This window comes from Sebastes fasciatus, chromosome 4 (assembly GCF_043250625.1).
Source record: "Sebastes fasciatus isolate fSebFas1 chromosome 4, fSebFas1.pri, whole genome shotgun sequence".
NCBI lineage: Eukaryota > Metazoa > Chordata > Actinopteri > Perciformes > Sebastidae > Sebastes > Sebastes fasciatus.
The window spans coordinates 29,689,116-29,704,073 of NC_133798.1; the positions used below are offsets into that span (position 1 = coordinate 29,689,116).

Below are 14,958 nucleotides of genomic sequence, written 5' to 3' on the forward strand. Positions count from 1 at the left end.
ATTTGAATAAAGTATTGAGATAATAATGAGTCAAGTTTTTGATATTATTTATTAAAAAAAAAATTCAAATAATTGATGAATTAGTCATTAACAAAAAAACAACAACAACAACAATGTGATCGTATCGGCCAATATGGCTCATCGACGATCGGCAATCGGTATTGGCGGTAAAAAAGTGTGATCGGGGCATCTCTAACAATGGTTGTGTAGCTTCATCTTAGCTGAAAAGGCTTATTTTTAGAGTCTGTATCAGCCTTCTGACAGTTTTTAGCTAATAAGTGTTGCACCAAGTTTTGGCCTCAGTGGTTTCTCCCCTGTGTGGACAGCCAAGTGTTGTCTCATATGTCCCCTTCTTGCAAACTTTTTACTACAAACTGAGCAACTATATGGTTTTTCCCCTGTGTGGACAGGTAAGTGTTGTCTTAGACTACTATGGTCTGCAAATCTTTTACTACAAACTGAACAAATAAATGGTTTCTCTCCTGTGTGGACAGCCAAGTGTTGTCTCAGATGTCCCTTTCGTGCAAATCTTTTACTACAAACTGAACAACTAAATGGTTTCTCCCCTGTGTGGACAGTCAAGTGTCGTTTCAGATTACTACGGTCTGCGAATCTTTTACTACAAACTGAACAACCAAATGGTTTCTCCCCTGAGTGGATAGTCAAGTGTCGTCTAAGAAGACTATGGTCGGCAAATCCTTTGCTACACACTGAGCAACTAAATGGTTTCACTCCTGTTTGGACTCCAGTGTGTCTCTGCAGATGTCCCCCATGTCCAAAGCTTCCAGCATATTCAAAGGAGCTAACTGATGTTTTTCCAGTATTATATTCCAGATCACTTACAGGTACTTCATTGTTTTGCAGAGGATTTAAACCTGACTGGAGTTCCTTAGTCTCCTCCCAATCTCTGCTGTCATCAGTCTCAGATTCTGAGTAGTGTGAAGTCTTGTCATGAGCAGCTGGTTGTAAAGGACTATCTGGATTTGAGTTCCTGGCTGGTTCTGGTCCTCCACAGTCATCTCCATCAGCTTCTGTTCTCTCGGCCACTCTGTTCTCCTCACTTTGACTTTCATGGAGCTGTGAGCACTGAGCTTTTTCTTTATCATCATCATAATCTTCACTCTTCACAGGGACAGAAGTGAAAGGGAACTTGATATCAGCCTTCTCCAGCCATTGAAGCTGCTCTCCCTCCTGTCTGGTCCAGAGTTCCTCCTGCTCCTCTTTAATGTGTGGGGCCTCTGGGTCCTCCTGGTCCAGACTGGGGCTCCACTCCTGCTGCTCAGGGGAAACCTCTTCGTTAACCACCAACAGCTGCTGAACATCTGTGGAGAATAATAAATAAATAAAACATAATGATAAATGCCCGTCAGAATTTCCCATAGCCCTGGGTGTCATCTTTAAATTGCTTGTTTTTTCCAGTTAACGGTCCAAAACCCAAATATGTCCCATTTACGATGATATACAGAGGAAAGATTTGAGAAGCTGAAACCAGAGGATGTTTTTTTTGTGACATTTATTGTGTTTGTGTATTTCAGACCTGCTTCCCCGCTGGACGTATTGATTGCAGTGTGTAATGGTGTGGAAAACAGCCCTTACCCTGTTAGTATAGCTGGGGAGTAAAACCGTGAGTAGGTTAAGGTGGGGAATAGGAATTGCGAAGGTACATTTCTGTAATAAAAGCTTACTACTCTTTAATGTTACCTCCTTGTTTGTCATTCCTTATGCTAGTAACTTGTGGTGGGTGTAACACTGCCTACCCTGGGGTACCGCTTGAATTACAATATGCTGAAAGGTTATTATGGAATTTTTGCCCAATAATACAAAAAATAAATTGCATCCCCCTGCTTAAAATACAATCCTTGAGTAATGTACTTAATTACATTCCATCACTGTTCGTAACAGTGTCTTATTAGTACTTTTACTTGAAGGTTCTGAATGCTTCCTCCACCACTGGTTTCCCAGCAGTTTAAAGTGATAATAAAACAATGAAACAGTACAAACCTAAATTCTAAGGCAACAAACATGCTGGAGACAATGTGGCCATACAGACGCAAATCATGCAAATATCTTCTGGAGTTGACCAAAAATAGAACCATTTTGGGACAGAGTAAATTCAATATTAAAGGAGGTATTGGGATATATAATCATCAAGAAATTTTCCATTTTATATCTGGGTGTTACGGTCGCCGAGGTGATCGTTCGGTATTGTTAGTATTGTATTGTGGTATGTTGCTGTGCGGCGCTGTTCCCTGTGTTCTTTTTCTCTTGGTGCGTCCAGCTGTCCCGTCGCTCCAAGACGACGTCACGTCTTGGAGATTCCCTTCGGGGCCACGACTCCGGAACGCTCTCAGGGGGATGCCCTTTGTTTCCCGCCGTTTGTGGTCCTGCCTCTGCCACGACACAAGTGATTAGCCAATCACCAGCCGGCTGGGCCGAGGGGGAAATAATTAAAGGCCAGCTGTGACCAGACCAAGGGGGCAGTGATTTCATTTGATCTGTTCCCCGTGCCTCTCGACTGTGTGTGTGGAAACTGTTAACTAGAACCTGTGTATAAGTCCACTGGAGTCAGTGGACTTTAGATTGTAATATTAGCTGTTAACTAGTTTGAGGTACTCGTGTTTAGTATATTTTGCTGTGAGTAGAACAGTTGTTTGAGTTGTCTGCTGGTTAGGCTCGTTCAGGGCTAGGGTGTGTGCCTTTTTGTTTCCTCCGTTTCGGCCACCCCTAAACCCTCGTTTTCAGTTGTACTAATTCCATCCATTGTATGTGTTATATTGCTTTAATTTCAATCACTAATTAATAAACAAGTGATTGCCTGATAACATCGGCTCAAATGTTACTTCCTTTACCCCTACCCCACTCCGGGTTGTAACATAAATGGGGGCTCGTCCCGGGATATTAATTATTCCCGAGAATTACTTGTTTAAATTAATTGATTGATTGTTTGCACCGGGGGTGCTATGGCGTTCAATTTAGAGCGTTTTCTTCAAACCCCCACCCGTGATCAACTTGCGCTGTGTAGAAAGGACGACCTGTTAAGCATAGCCAGCCACTTCGGTTTCTCGGCATCGAGGCAGCTAATTAAGAAAGAACTAAAGCAGTTAGTGGTGAATAAACTTGTTGAGCTGAGGGTGATTGAGATGTTGGCGCCTGCAGAGTCCAGTATGCAGGAGGAAGTCGCTCTGGCTGAGGGTGGAACTCCCAGTACTGTGGCTGAGCGAGAGCCGAAACCAGCCCCGGGTATTGCCTTCGAGGCGGAGGGCCGGGTTAAGACGCCGGTTACTCTCCCTCGATACGATCCCCTATCGCCTGGTTCTGCAGGATCTCGAGACGAGGCACGTTTAAAAGTACGCCTTGCTCGTCTCCACCTCGAGGCTCAGACTCATGCGCAGGAACGTCAGGCAGAGCTTGACTTCCGCCTGCAAGTTAAAAAACTGGAGATAGAGGCAGATAAAGACGTAAGGTTACGTCAAATGGAGATTGATTTACAGAGGGAAACTCTTACGGCAGAGGCAGCTTCTGCGTCAGCTGGCTCACCCTCAATGCTCGCTAGTTATTCACCAAGAGCTTTTGACATTAGTAAAAACATCACTTTAGTCCCACAGTTCCGAGAAACCGAAGTGGACTGTTACTTTAGCGCCTTTGAGCGCATTGCGCTGGCTCTTAAATGGCCTGTTGAGATGTGGTCCCTACTACTACAATGTAGGTTATCTGGTAAAGCCCAAGAGGTAGTAGCAGCGCTCCCTCTTGAGGCTAGTAAAGATTATGACACTGTGAAAGCCGCCATTCTGCGCGCCTATGAATTGGTGCCAGAGGCTTATAGGCAAAAATTTAGAGCCCAGAAAAAGTCCGCCACCCAAACTTATGTGGAGTTTGCGAGGGATAAGGGAAGTCTCTTTGACAAATGGTGTTCCGCTAAGGAATGTAATGATTTTTCTGCCCTTCGTGAGTTAATGTTGTTGGAAGAGTTTAAAAATTGTTTGCCTGAGCGCATGGTTGTGCATTTGAATGAGCAGAAAGTAAACACTCTGTCTGCTGCAGCTGTTATGGCGGATGAGTATATGCTTACACACAAGGTTACGTTCACTTCGTCCTCTTTTTCTGACAGGCCTCGTTTCGTTCCCGCTGCCTCTGTTGATAGAGGTCCTAGCAGAGCTCCTCTCGTGCGCAGAGAGGAGAGGGAGTGTTACTACTGCCACAAGGCCGGACACGTCATTGCAAATTGTTTGTTATTGAAACGTAAGGAGGAGCAGCAGCCGTCTCCGGCTGTGCGCCAGCCTAAAGGCATCGGCTTAATTAAATCAGGGCGTATTGGAAATCCCACAGACCCGTGTGATGATGATAGTCCTGATCCCTGCTTCAGGCCGTTTATTATGGAGGGCTTAGTGTCGCTAACCGGCGCGCCAGGTGATCAGCGTCCCATACAGATTTTGCGCGACACCGGGGGTTCCCAGTCTGTTATAATTGCAAAATCGTTACCATTTTCAGAGCAATCGGCGTGTGGCTACAGTACGATGCTCAGTGGAATCGAAATGGGTTGTGTTCCGCGGCCAGTGCACCGGGTGCATGTGCAGTCCAAATTAATAAGCGGTTTCTTCCCGGTAGCGGTCTGCCCGGCGTTGCCAATCCGTGGCATCGTAATGTTAATGGGGAATGACATTGCCGGGGGTAAGGTGACGCCTACGCTTGAGGTGTTAGACAGGGCACCGATACTCTCTGTCAGCCCAAGACTCGCCGCTAACAGTGAGGAGTCGGAGCTGCTGGCTTTGTTCCCGTCGTGCGTAATTACGCGCGCTCAAAAACAGAAGCGTGCTGCAGAGAGTGACAGGAGTAATGATGTTGATCTAACCGACAGTGTGCTGTTGAAAGTCCTTGCAGGTGAGACCGAACTAGACGCCATTGTGACGTCCCATTCTCCTCCTAAGGAGGTAAAAGAACAGGTAAATATTAGCACCGCATCTCCTGAGCTCCGGCTGCCTGTAACTCGGGAGCGGCTCATCGCTGCTCAAAGGGCAGACAAAAGCCTGAGGAAATGTTTGTCTGCCACGGTAAGTAATGCATCCAGTAACCCTGATGCCCAGTATTATGTGGAAGATGACATTCTCATGCGTAAATGGTCTCCCACGATAACTGCTGGAGTGGAGTGGAATGTCATCCACCAAATTGTTGTTCCTGTTAGTTATCGTGAGCATGTTTTAACTCTAGCACACGAAAGCCCGTGGGCTGGGCATTTGGGAGTTAACAAGACGTACAACCTCATTCTGAAACACTTCTTCTGGCCAGGGTTAAAATCTGAGGTCGTTAACCATTGTCGCACTTGTCATGTTTGTCAATTAGCAGGTAAGCCAAACCAGACCATCCCGCCGGCACCGCTGCGCCCGATACCTGCTATCGGTGAACCATTTGAGAGAGTCATAGTAGACTGTGTTGGGCCACTACCGAAGTCGAAGTCAGGTAATCAGTATCTACTTACCATTATGTGCGCCTCCACTCGGTTCCCTGAAGCAGTGCCGCTGCGCCAAATAACATCCAGTTCCATAGTTAAAGCGCTGACCAAGTTTTTCACTACCTTTGGTCTACCAAAAGTAGTACAGACTGATCAAGGCACCAATTTTAAATCCAAGCTCTTCGGACAGATTCTTCAGTCCTTAGGGGTAAAACATGTGATCTCCAGTGCCTACCACCCAGAGTCACAGGGCGCGCTGGAGCGTTGGCATCAGACCTTGAAATCCATGCTGCGTAAATACGGTCTGGAGTCAGACAAAAGCTGGGATGAGGGTATTCCGTTTGCGTTGTTTGCCGCCCGTGAATCCGTACAGGAATCGCTAGGATTCAGCCCAGGGGAGCTTGTTTTTGGGCACGCCGTTCGCGGCCCTTTAAAGGTGCTGAAAGATAGATTCCTCGTGGCTGAGTTGTCCGAGGAGAGTAATGTGCTTGACTACGTAAGTAGATTCCGTGACCGTTTGCATCACGCTCGTAGTTTGGCGAGAGACGCACTCGCCAGCTCCCAGGTGGAGATGAAAAAACAGTTCGACCGATCCGCTGTTGCCAGACACTTTGAAGTGGGTGACCAAGTGTTGGCTCTGTTACCCATTCCGGGCTCTTCCCTCTCTGCGCGTTTTTCCGGACCGTATAGTATCCAAAAGAAACTTAGTGAGACAGACTACGTGATAAATACTCCTGACCGAAAGCGCAAAACTCGTGTTTGCCATGTGAACATGTTAAAAATGTATCACTCTCGTGACGTGAAAACTCGCTCCCCAAGACATGACCCCTCTCCAGTAAGGGGTTGCTCCGCGCTCATTGTAGCCGAAAAAAGTCCTGGTGACGAGGATGGCTTGGCTGTACGCCCCTCCTCACAGCACAGTGCGCGGTTACCAAATTCAGAGATGCTGAAAGAGTTACCACATCTGCTTAATCATCTGAACGCAGAACAACAGCAGGACATTGTTAACTTAGTAGCTGAGTATCCGTGTCTTTTTGGTGATGTTCCCACTCGTACGACGGTACTAGAACATGACATAGATGTAAAAGATGCCCGATCAATTAAGCAGCACTCTTATCGTGTTAACCAGATTAAAAGAGAGCTGATGAAAAAAGAGGTAAGATATCTGTTGGAAAATGGCCTGGCCAAGCCCAGCACTAGTTCGTGGAGCTCCCCCTGTTTGCTAGAGGCTAAATCAGATGGTTCACCCAGGTTCATTACTGATTTTCGTAAAGTAAACGCCGTCACCGTACCCGACTCATATCCGTTGCCGCGGATGGAGGATTGCGTGGATAATTTAGGCACTGCTAAATTTGTCACAAAATTGGATTTACTTAAAGGTTACTGGCAGGTGCCGCTGACTAAGCGCGCGTCAGAAATCTCCGCCTTTGTAACACCAGACCACTTTCTTCAGTACACTGTCATGGCGTTTGGTATGTGCAACGCTCCTGCCACTTTCCAGCGGTTAGTAAACACTGTTCTGGCTGGTGTGGCCAACTGCAACGCATATCTCGATGACCTGATAGTTTACTCTTCTTCCTGGTCTGAACACTTGCTCAGCTTAACTGAAGTGCTCAGTCGTCTTGCGCGGGCCTCTCTCACGCTGAACTTAGCCAAATGTGAGTTCGGGAAAGGCACCGTCACGTATTTGGGTCGTCAAGTGGGTCAGGGTGAGGTCCGGCCCATCGAGGCTAAAGTTAGTGCGATAGCCGAGTTCCCCGTTCCAAGCACCCGACGTGCATTGCGGCGTTTCCTCGGCATGGCAGGGTACTACAGAAGCTTCTGTAGGAACTTTTCTGCCGTGGTCCACCCACTGACTAGTCTCACGAGTCCCAAGGTAGAGTTTAAATGGACTCCGGAGTGCCAGCGTGCATTTGAAAGTGTAAAATCCCTTTTGTGTCACGCGCCGGTCCTCGCTGCCCCCGATTTTGCCCGACCTTTTAAGTTGGAGGTAGACGCAAGCGCCGTGGGCGCAGGGGCTGTGTTAATGCAGGAGGATGCAGATGGGATAGAGCACCCTGTCAGTTATTTTTCGAGAAAATTTAACCAGCATCAGTTCAACTATTCGACGATTGAGAAAGAGACGTTAGCGTTGTTGTGGTCGTTGCAACACTTTGATGTATACCTCGGTTCCTGTACTCTGCCCCTGGTGATTTACACAGATCACAATCCGCTCGTGTTCTTGTCGCGGATGTATAACCACAACCAGCGGCTCATGCGCTGGGCCCTGCTGGTACAGGAACGCAACCTTGTGATTAAACATAAAAAGGGTTCAGAAAATATTGTGGCCGACGCCTTGTCCAGAGGGTAAGGAGTATTGGTTGGATGTGAGGTTGTGACAACTCCGGTGGGTTTGTATTTATGTGGGGGGGTGTTACGGTCGCCGAGGTGATCGTTCGGTATTGTTAGTATTGTATTGTGGTATGTTGCTGTGCGGCGCTGTTCCCTGTGTTCTTTTTCTCTTGGTGCGTCCAGCTGTCCCGTCGCTCCAAGACGACGTCACGTCTTGGAGATTCCCTTCGGGGCCACGCCTCCGGAATGCTCTCAGGGGGATGCCCTTTGTTTCCCGCCGTTTGTGGTCCTGCCTCTGCCACGACACAAGTGATTAGCCAATCACCAGCCGGCTGGGCCGAGGGGGAAATAATTAAAGGCCAGCTGTGACCAGACCAAGGGGGCAGTGATTTCATTTGATCTGTTCCCCGTGCCTCTCGACTGTGTGTGTGGAAACTGTTAACTAGAACCTGTGTATAAGTCCACTGGAGTCAGTGGACTTTAGATTGTAATATTAGCTGTTAACTAGTTTGAGGTACTCGTGTTTAGTATATTTTGCTGTGAGTAGAACAGTTGTTTGAGTTGTCTGCTGGTTAGGCTCGTTCAGGGCTAGGGTGTGTGCCTTTTTGTTTCCTCCGTTTCGGCCACCCCTAAACCCTCGTTTTCAGTTGTACTAATTCCATCCATTGTATGTGTTATATTGCTTTAATTTCAATCACTAATTAATAAACAAGTGATTGCCTGATAACATCGGCTCAAATGTTACTTCCTTTACCCCTACCCCACTCCGGGTTGTAACACTGGGTAATATAACTACAGTGGTGCTGAAGGAAGATCAGTATTTGGTTAAAATCCTACTCACAGCTGGCAGAAAGGCCATTACAAGAAAATGGCTTGTAGCGGACACCCCCAGACTTAGTCAATGGTTAGACATAGTACAGGAAATATTTGTGATGAAGAAAATGACTTATTCTCTAAGAGTGAAAGAAGATGAGTTTAAAGGGACTGTTTGTAACTTTTTACACGTATAAATCACCCGGGTCGGTATCGCTCGTGTGTGGCTACGCTGTTCAGACTCAGACTCCAACACAAACTACACGGAAGCACCAAAACCGCAAAGTTATATCTAGTGAAGCCCGTCTTGCAAAACAGTGTTGGCCGCGGTCTTAGTACGCAGGGGAGACCGTAGCTTTGGTCTCCAGGGCCGCAATCTCTGCTGTACTCTGCTCCTCTGCCTGCTTGCCTTCATTCAGTTCACTCCACCTCACATGTATGCACGCACACTCCACACTGCAGAAGAGTTAGTTTAGCTCTGAGAATATCTAGTGAATGTGGACGTGTGTGCAGAAATAATTGCTGCAACTCCTCCAGACCAACAGAGGTTTTCCGTGTCTTGTGAAGTGCCCTCCGTCTGGTCAGCTAACATTACTGCCAAGCAGGTGAAATATAGAGTGATATTGTGGTTTTAGCTGACGTGTGTCGCCTCACTTTTTTGAGCGATGCTCGTTCATGTCTATTTAGAGCGAGCAAGCGCGAGCCCGACGCTGACTTTCGTTAACTCAACGGCCACAGGCGTCGCTGTTAACAAGCATTTCTGATTCTTACAAACAGTCCCTTTAACAGAAAATGGGAAAAATGGATTAGGTATAGAAATAAAGACATAAGCACTATATAATTGTATTGACAATACTGTAAGTTACTGGAAAATGTTTTAATAAGAAAATAACCCTGTATACTGCATCATCAAGTGTAAACTGAACCCCTCGCTGCACTGTTGTGAGTTTCGTTGTTATATTTGTGTTTTATTTGTGTATGCAAAAAGCAATAAAGACTAAAGTGACAAAAAAAGAAAGAGTACCAACCTGCTCTGTGCAACAGGCCTGAACTGAACTCCAGTTCCTCCTCGTACTCTGCTATCGTCCTTTCAAACAGCTCAAATATCTCATCAGCAGCCGCAGTTAGTCGCTGGTTCACAAAAGCTCTCAGCATTTCAACTTTAGACATCTTCACTAAATCCCAGTACCGTGTCCTCCAGACACACTCCGTTAAAAACGGTGAGCTCGCTCTGACATGAGCTGTGTTGCTAGGTTACCTCTGTCTCCGTCTACTTCCTGTAGCAAGCTAACTTCATTAGCTTCGTAGGACACCAGGAGACAATGTAGACGTTTTCTACTAGAGGGGACCAACACAGAGTCCATTCAGACAGGTTTATCTGGACATTGTGGCTCCAGTTTCATCTCTATCGATTAGTCCCTGAGACGAGCGCTGTGTGGCCGAGTTCCGTCTCCGTCTATTTGCAGCTAACTTCAGTTAGCATTCTTGGCTAACGGAGATGATTCTGAGGTTAAACGGCCCGAAAATGAGCACAAAGTCCAGTTAAACAGGTTGATCCAGACATACGGGCTCTGCTGGTTCACTCCGGTTGTATCTGATGAACTACGTGACGGAAAGAGCAGAACTCACAGAGAACAAGGACCCGGGAACAAACCTCTTCAACCGGACTCCGCATTGCTCAAGTTAGACACGGGGAACTGCTTCCGGTACCACTTCTCCTTCAAAATAAAAGTGACCAGACTGGTATTGGTTGTGCAGCAGAATGGCCTCAGAGAATGTTATTATTTCATACAGTTTAGTATATTATTGGATTATTATTGCTGATACCTCTTTTTACACTTCATACTGTGAACCTGTTGCACATTCCTTGGACAATTTTGCACATTTCTGCACAAAACTACCACTTTTAAATACTGCACAGTTGTTTCATTTGAATTCAGATATATTTTACATATTTTTATGCTACTTTTTCATATTTTTACAGTAAATTTCTTCTATTCTATATTTGTTTTTTATGTTTTTGTGCTTGCTTTTAGTTTTAATTAAATTGTCTCTTACTATGTTCATGTTATGCAGCAAATTCCTTGTACGTGAAAACCAAATTCTGAACGTATAAGCAGCATTTCGATGTAGTTAGTTTAATCTGTAACAATTGCTGTGTTGCAGCACATATGAATGCAGGACTTTTACTTGTAGTGTAGTATTTTCAGTGTGGTAACTTTACTTCAGTAAAAGATTTGAATACTTCCTGCTTATATAAACATATATCAGATTATAACTGATTAAGATGAATTTGCTTATGTGTTTTCCATAAGACCTGAATGATGACGTATTTGCACTTCTACTACAAAATTCCCTCTTTATGATTCCACACATTGTGTTTCCCTGCTGAGCCGAGTGGAGAGATATGTGTCTTGGTAGTCACTTGGAGGTTGTTAGTTTAAGTCATTTTCTCACTCATAAGGCTGTTAAAGTAAACAGAAAATATAAAACGGCAGAATAAAAACGTTAGATGACACATGGTGTAACGTTACCATAACAGCAGCGGTACAGAAATTACTTGTAGTATGGGGGTGATGAAGAAACATTTAGAAAATAAATTTTTTAGTGACGACTTCAAACAAACACGTTTGCAGATGCACGTTACGCAAATCAACATATTTTTGTAATCAATGATGCCAATTACGTCGAGGAATCACCCTAGCTCTATTTACAAATAAAGATTTTGCATAAAAACATATGAAGAGCTTCAAAAACATGATGCATTTTTATAAATTAAACTGCACAAAAATATATAACATTAGAGCTGAAATGACTAATCAATTAGTTTATCAACAGAAAATTCCCTCTTTATTTTTTCACACATTGTGTTTCCCTGCTGAGTGAATCTTTTATCGCAAACGCTGCAAGCAAATGGTTTCTCCCGTGTGGACAGTCGAGTGTCGTTTCAGGGTTAACTTTTGTGCAAATCTTTTATGACAAACTGTACAACTAAATGGTTTCTCCCCTGTGTGGACAGCCAAGTGTCGTCTCAGACTACTTTGGTCTACGAAACTTTTACTACAAACTGAACAAGTAAATGGTTTTTCCCCTGTGTGGACAGGCAAGTGTCGTTTCAGACTACTATGGTCTGCAAATCTTTTACTACAAAGTGGACAAATAAATGGTTTTTCCCCTGTGTGGACACGCATGTGTTGTCTCAGATGTCCCTTTCGTGTGAATCTTTTACTACACAATGAACAACTAAATGGTTTCTCCCCTGTATGGACAGCCCGGTGTCGTCTCAGATTACTACTGTCTGCGAATCTTTTACTACAAACTGAACAACCAAATGGTTTCTCCCCTGTGTGGACAGTCAAATGTCGTCTCAGAAGACTATGCTCTGTGAATCTTTTACTACAAACTGAGCAACTAAATGGTTTCACTCCTGTTTGGACTCTAGTGTGTTTCTGCAGATGTCCCCCATGGCCAAAGCTTCTAGCACATTCAGAGGAGCTAACTGATGTTTTTCCAGTATTACATTCCAGATCACTTACAGGTACTTCATTGTTTTGCAGAGGGTTTAAACCTGACTGGGTCTCCTCCCAATCTCTACTGTCATCAGTCTCAGGTTCTGAGTAGTGTGAAGTCTTGTCATGAGCAGCTGGTTGTAAAGGACTATCTGGATCTGAGTTCCTGGCTGGTTCTGGTCCTCCACAGTCATCTCCATCAGCTTCTGTTCTCTCTGCCACTCTGTTCTCCTCACTTTGGCTTTCATGAAGCTTTGAGGACTGAGCTTTTTCTTCATCATCTTCTTCACTTTTCACAGGGACCGAAGTGAAAGGGAACTTGATATCAGCCTCCTCCAGCCATTGAAGCTGCTCTCCCTCCTGACTGGTCCAGAGTTCCTCCTGACTGGTCCAGAGTCCCTCCTGACTGGTCCAGAGTTCCTCCTGCTCCTCTTTAATGTGTGGGGCCTCTGCGTCCTCCTGGTTCAGACTGGGGCTCCACTCCTGCTGCTCAGGAGAAACCTCTTCGTTAACCACCAACAGCTGCTGCTCATCTGTGGAGAATAATGAAATGCATGCACACATATATTAGAAAACTGTAATTTCATGTTAACAGGATTTTGTCAGACCTGGGAATATCTCACTCCATCTGCCTCTGGATCAAGGACTTCCTGTCTGATCGCTCCCAGAGGGTGAGGGTAGGCCCCCACATCTCCTCAGCCCTCAGCCTCAGCACCGACTCCCCTCAGGGCTGTGTGCTGAGCCCCCTACTCTACACCCCCGACTGTATCCCCACCCACTCCAGCAACAGCATCATCAAGGTCGCTGATGATACAACTGTGGTGGGGCTCATCTCTGGGGGGGATGAGTCCGCATACCGGGACGAGGTGGAGCAGCTGTCAGTGTGGTGCTCAGAAAACAACCTGGTCCTGAACACTACCAAGACCAAGGAGCTGATCATAGACTTTAGGAGGAAAGGACATTCAGCCCCTGTTCATCGGCGGGGACTGTGTGGAGAGGGTCTCAGACTTACGGTTTCTGGGCGTTCACAGAAGATGACCTGACCTGGAGCGTCAACACCACAGCTATCACCAAGAAGGCACAGCAGAGACTGTACTTCCTGAGAGTACTCAGGAATAACCACCTCACACAAAAACTGCTCGTGTCCTTTTATCGTTGCTCCATAGAGAGCATCCTGACATACTGCATCTGTGTGTGGTTCTCCAGCTGCACAGCTGCAGAAAGGAAAACGCTCCATTGGGGCGTCACCACAGCCCAAAAGATTATCGGCTGCCCTCTCCCCTCCCTGGAAGATCTGTACAGTTCCCGCTGTTTCAGGGAATCACAGAATATTCTCAGGGACCCATCCCACCCTGGACATTCTCGCTTTGAACTGCTGCCTTCAAGCAGATGTTTCAGGACATTGAAAGCACGGACAAGAAGACCAAAGAACAGTTTTTATGCCAGAGCCAAAAAACACAGCAAAAACTTGAACATCTTGTAAATATTGTAATGGAAAATTACATTGCATGTAGTGATGTCTCTTTATGCAACAGTGGAAAGTTACTGTCTGTGTGCTCTTTGTCTCATGTAGTGGGAAAGTACTGAGTGTTGACTTTTACTGGGACACTGTGAGTAAAACAACTCCTTATCTGTGTAAAACAACTCCTTTTCTCACAGTCCCTGTTGTAGATTTCTATATAATCACATTGTAATAATCTCTTGCAGTGCACTCTTCTGCAGACTTTGTGTGACTCTGTATAACCAGTGCCTCTCTCTTCTTGCAAGAATAAAATTCAACAAAGACATTTCATCTGTTTGAGATCTTTATTTCAACGTTCATTAGGACTCATCTTGGAATATTGACAGAATTTCCATTACAATATTCACTGTGCAATAATGATGAGTCGTGAAATACCTGCAGAATGTGAATGTCTTGTGTGTGGTATGTGTTTCTATTATTATTTATTTTTTATAGTTTTAGAGGCACGTTATTGTTTATGTTTCTTGCACTTTTTAAGGATTGCATTTCAATTTCGTTGTACTTGTATAATGACAATAAAGATATATTCTTCTTCTATAAAATGGTACCAACCTGCTCTGTGTAACCGGACTACCGGGTGTAAAACAGCGTCCAGTAGTTTCCGTTGTCGGTGATTCTCTCTTGAACTGAACTCCAGTTCCTCCTCGTACTCTGCTATCGTTCTTTCAAACAGCTCAAATATCTCATCAGCAGCCGCAGTTAGTCGCTGGTTGACAAAAGCTCTCAGTATTTCAACTTTAGACATCTTCACTAAATCCCAGTACCGTGTCCTCCAGACACACTCCGTTAAAAACGGTGAGCTCGCTCTGACACGAGCTGTGTTGCTAGGTTACCTCTGTCTCCGTCTACTTCCTGTAGCAAGCTAACCTCATTAGCTTCGTAGGACACCAGGAGACAGTTCAGACGTTTTCTACTAAAAGGGGCCAACACAGAGTCCATTCAGACAGGTTTATCTGGACATTGTGGCTCCAGTTTCATCTCTATCGATTAGTCCCTGAGACGAGCGCTGTGTGGCCGAGTTCTGTCTCCGTCTATTTGCAGCTAACTTCAGTTAGCATTCTTGGCTAACGGAGATGATTCTGAGGTTAAACGGCCCGAAAATGAGCACAAAGTCCAGTTAAACAGGTTGATCCAGACATACGGGCTCTGCTGGTTCACTCCGGTTGTATCTGATGAACTACGGGACGGAAAGAGCAGAACTCACGGAGGACAAGGACCCGGGAACAAACCTCTTCAACCAGACTCCGCTTGGCTCAAGTTAGACACGGTCAACTGCTTCCGGTACCACTTCTCCTCCAAAATAAAAGTGAAAAATCATTTGTTATAGTAAGCTAAGT

General features: G+C 45.4%; 2 protein-coding genes across 2 annotated transcripts; both read right to left on the reverse strand.

The window, feature by feature from the left end:
• Nucleotides 1–61: 61 nt before the first annotated feature.
• On the reverse strand, nucleotides 62–10,554 carry LOC141766549 (uncharacterized). Its single transcript, XM_074633487.1, has 2 exons — nucleotides 9,619–10,554; nucleotides 62–1,322 (listed from the first exon to the last, which is right to left on the reverse strand). Exons 1-2 carry the CDS (start codon nucleotides 9,758–9,760, stop codon nucleotides 268–270), a joined length of 1,197 nt encoding a protein of 398 aa, XP_074489588.1. The 5' UTR covers nucleotides 9,761–10,554; the 3' UTR covers nucleotides 62–267.
• Nucleotides 10,555–10,909: 355 nt separating this feature from the next.
• Nucleotides 10,910–14,878, reverse strand: LOC141766546 (uncharacterized). The gene is made up of 2 exons (XM_074633485.1): nucleotides 14,174–14,878; nucleotides 10,910–12,632 (listed from the first exon to the last, which is right to left on the reverse strand). The coding sequence occupies exons 1-2, from the start codon at nucleotides 14,364–14,366 to the stop codon at nucleotides 11,482–11,484; spliced, it is 1,344 nt and encodes a 447-aa protein (XP_074489586.1). The 5' UTR covers nucleotides 14,367–14,878; the 3' UTR covers nucleotides 10,910–11,481.
• Between the last annotated feature and the right edge of the window lie 80 nt (nucleotides 14,879–14,958).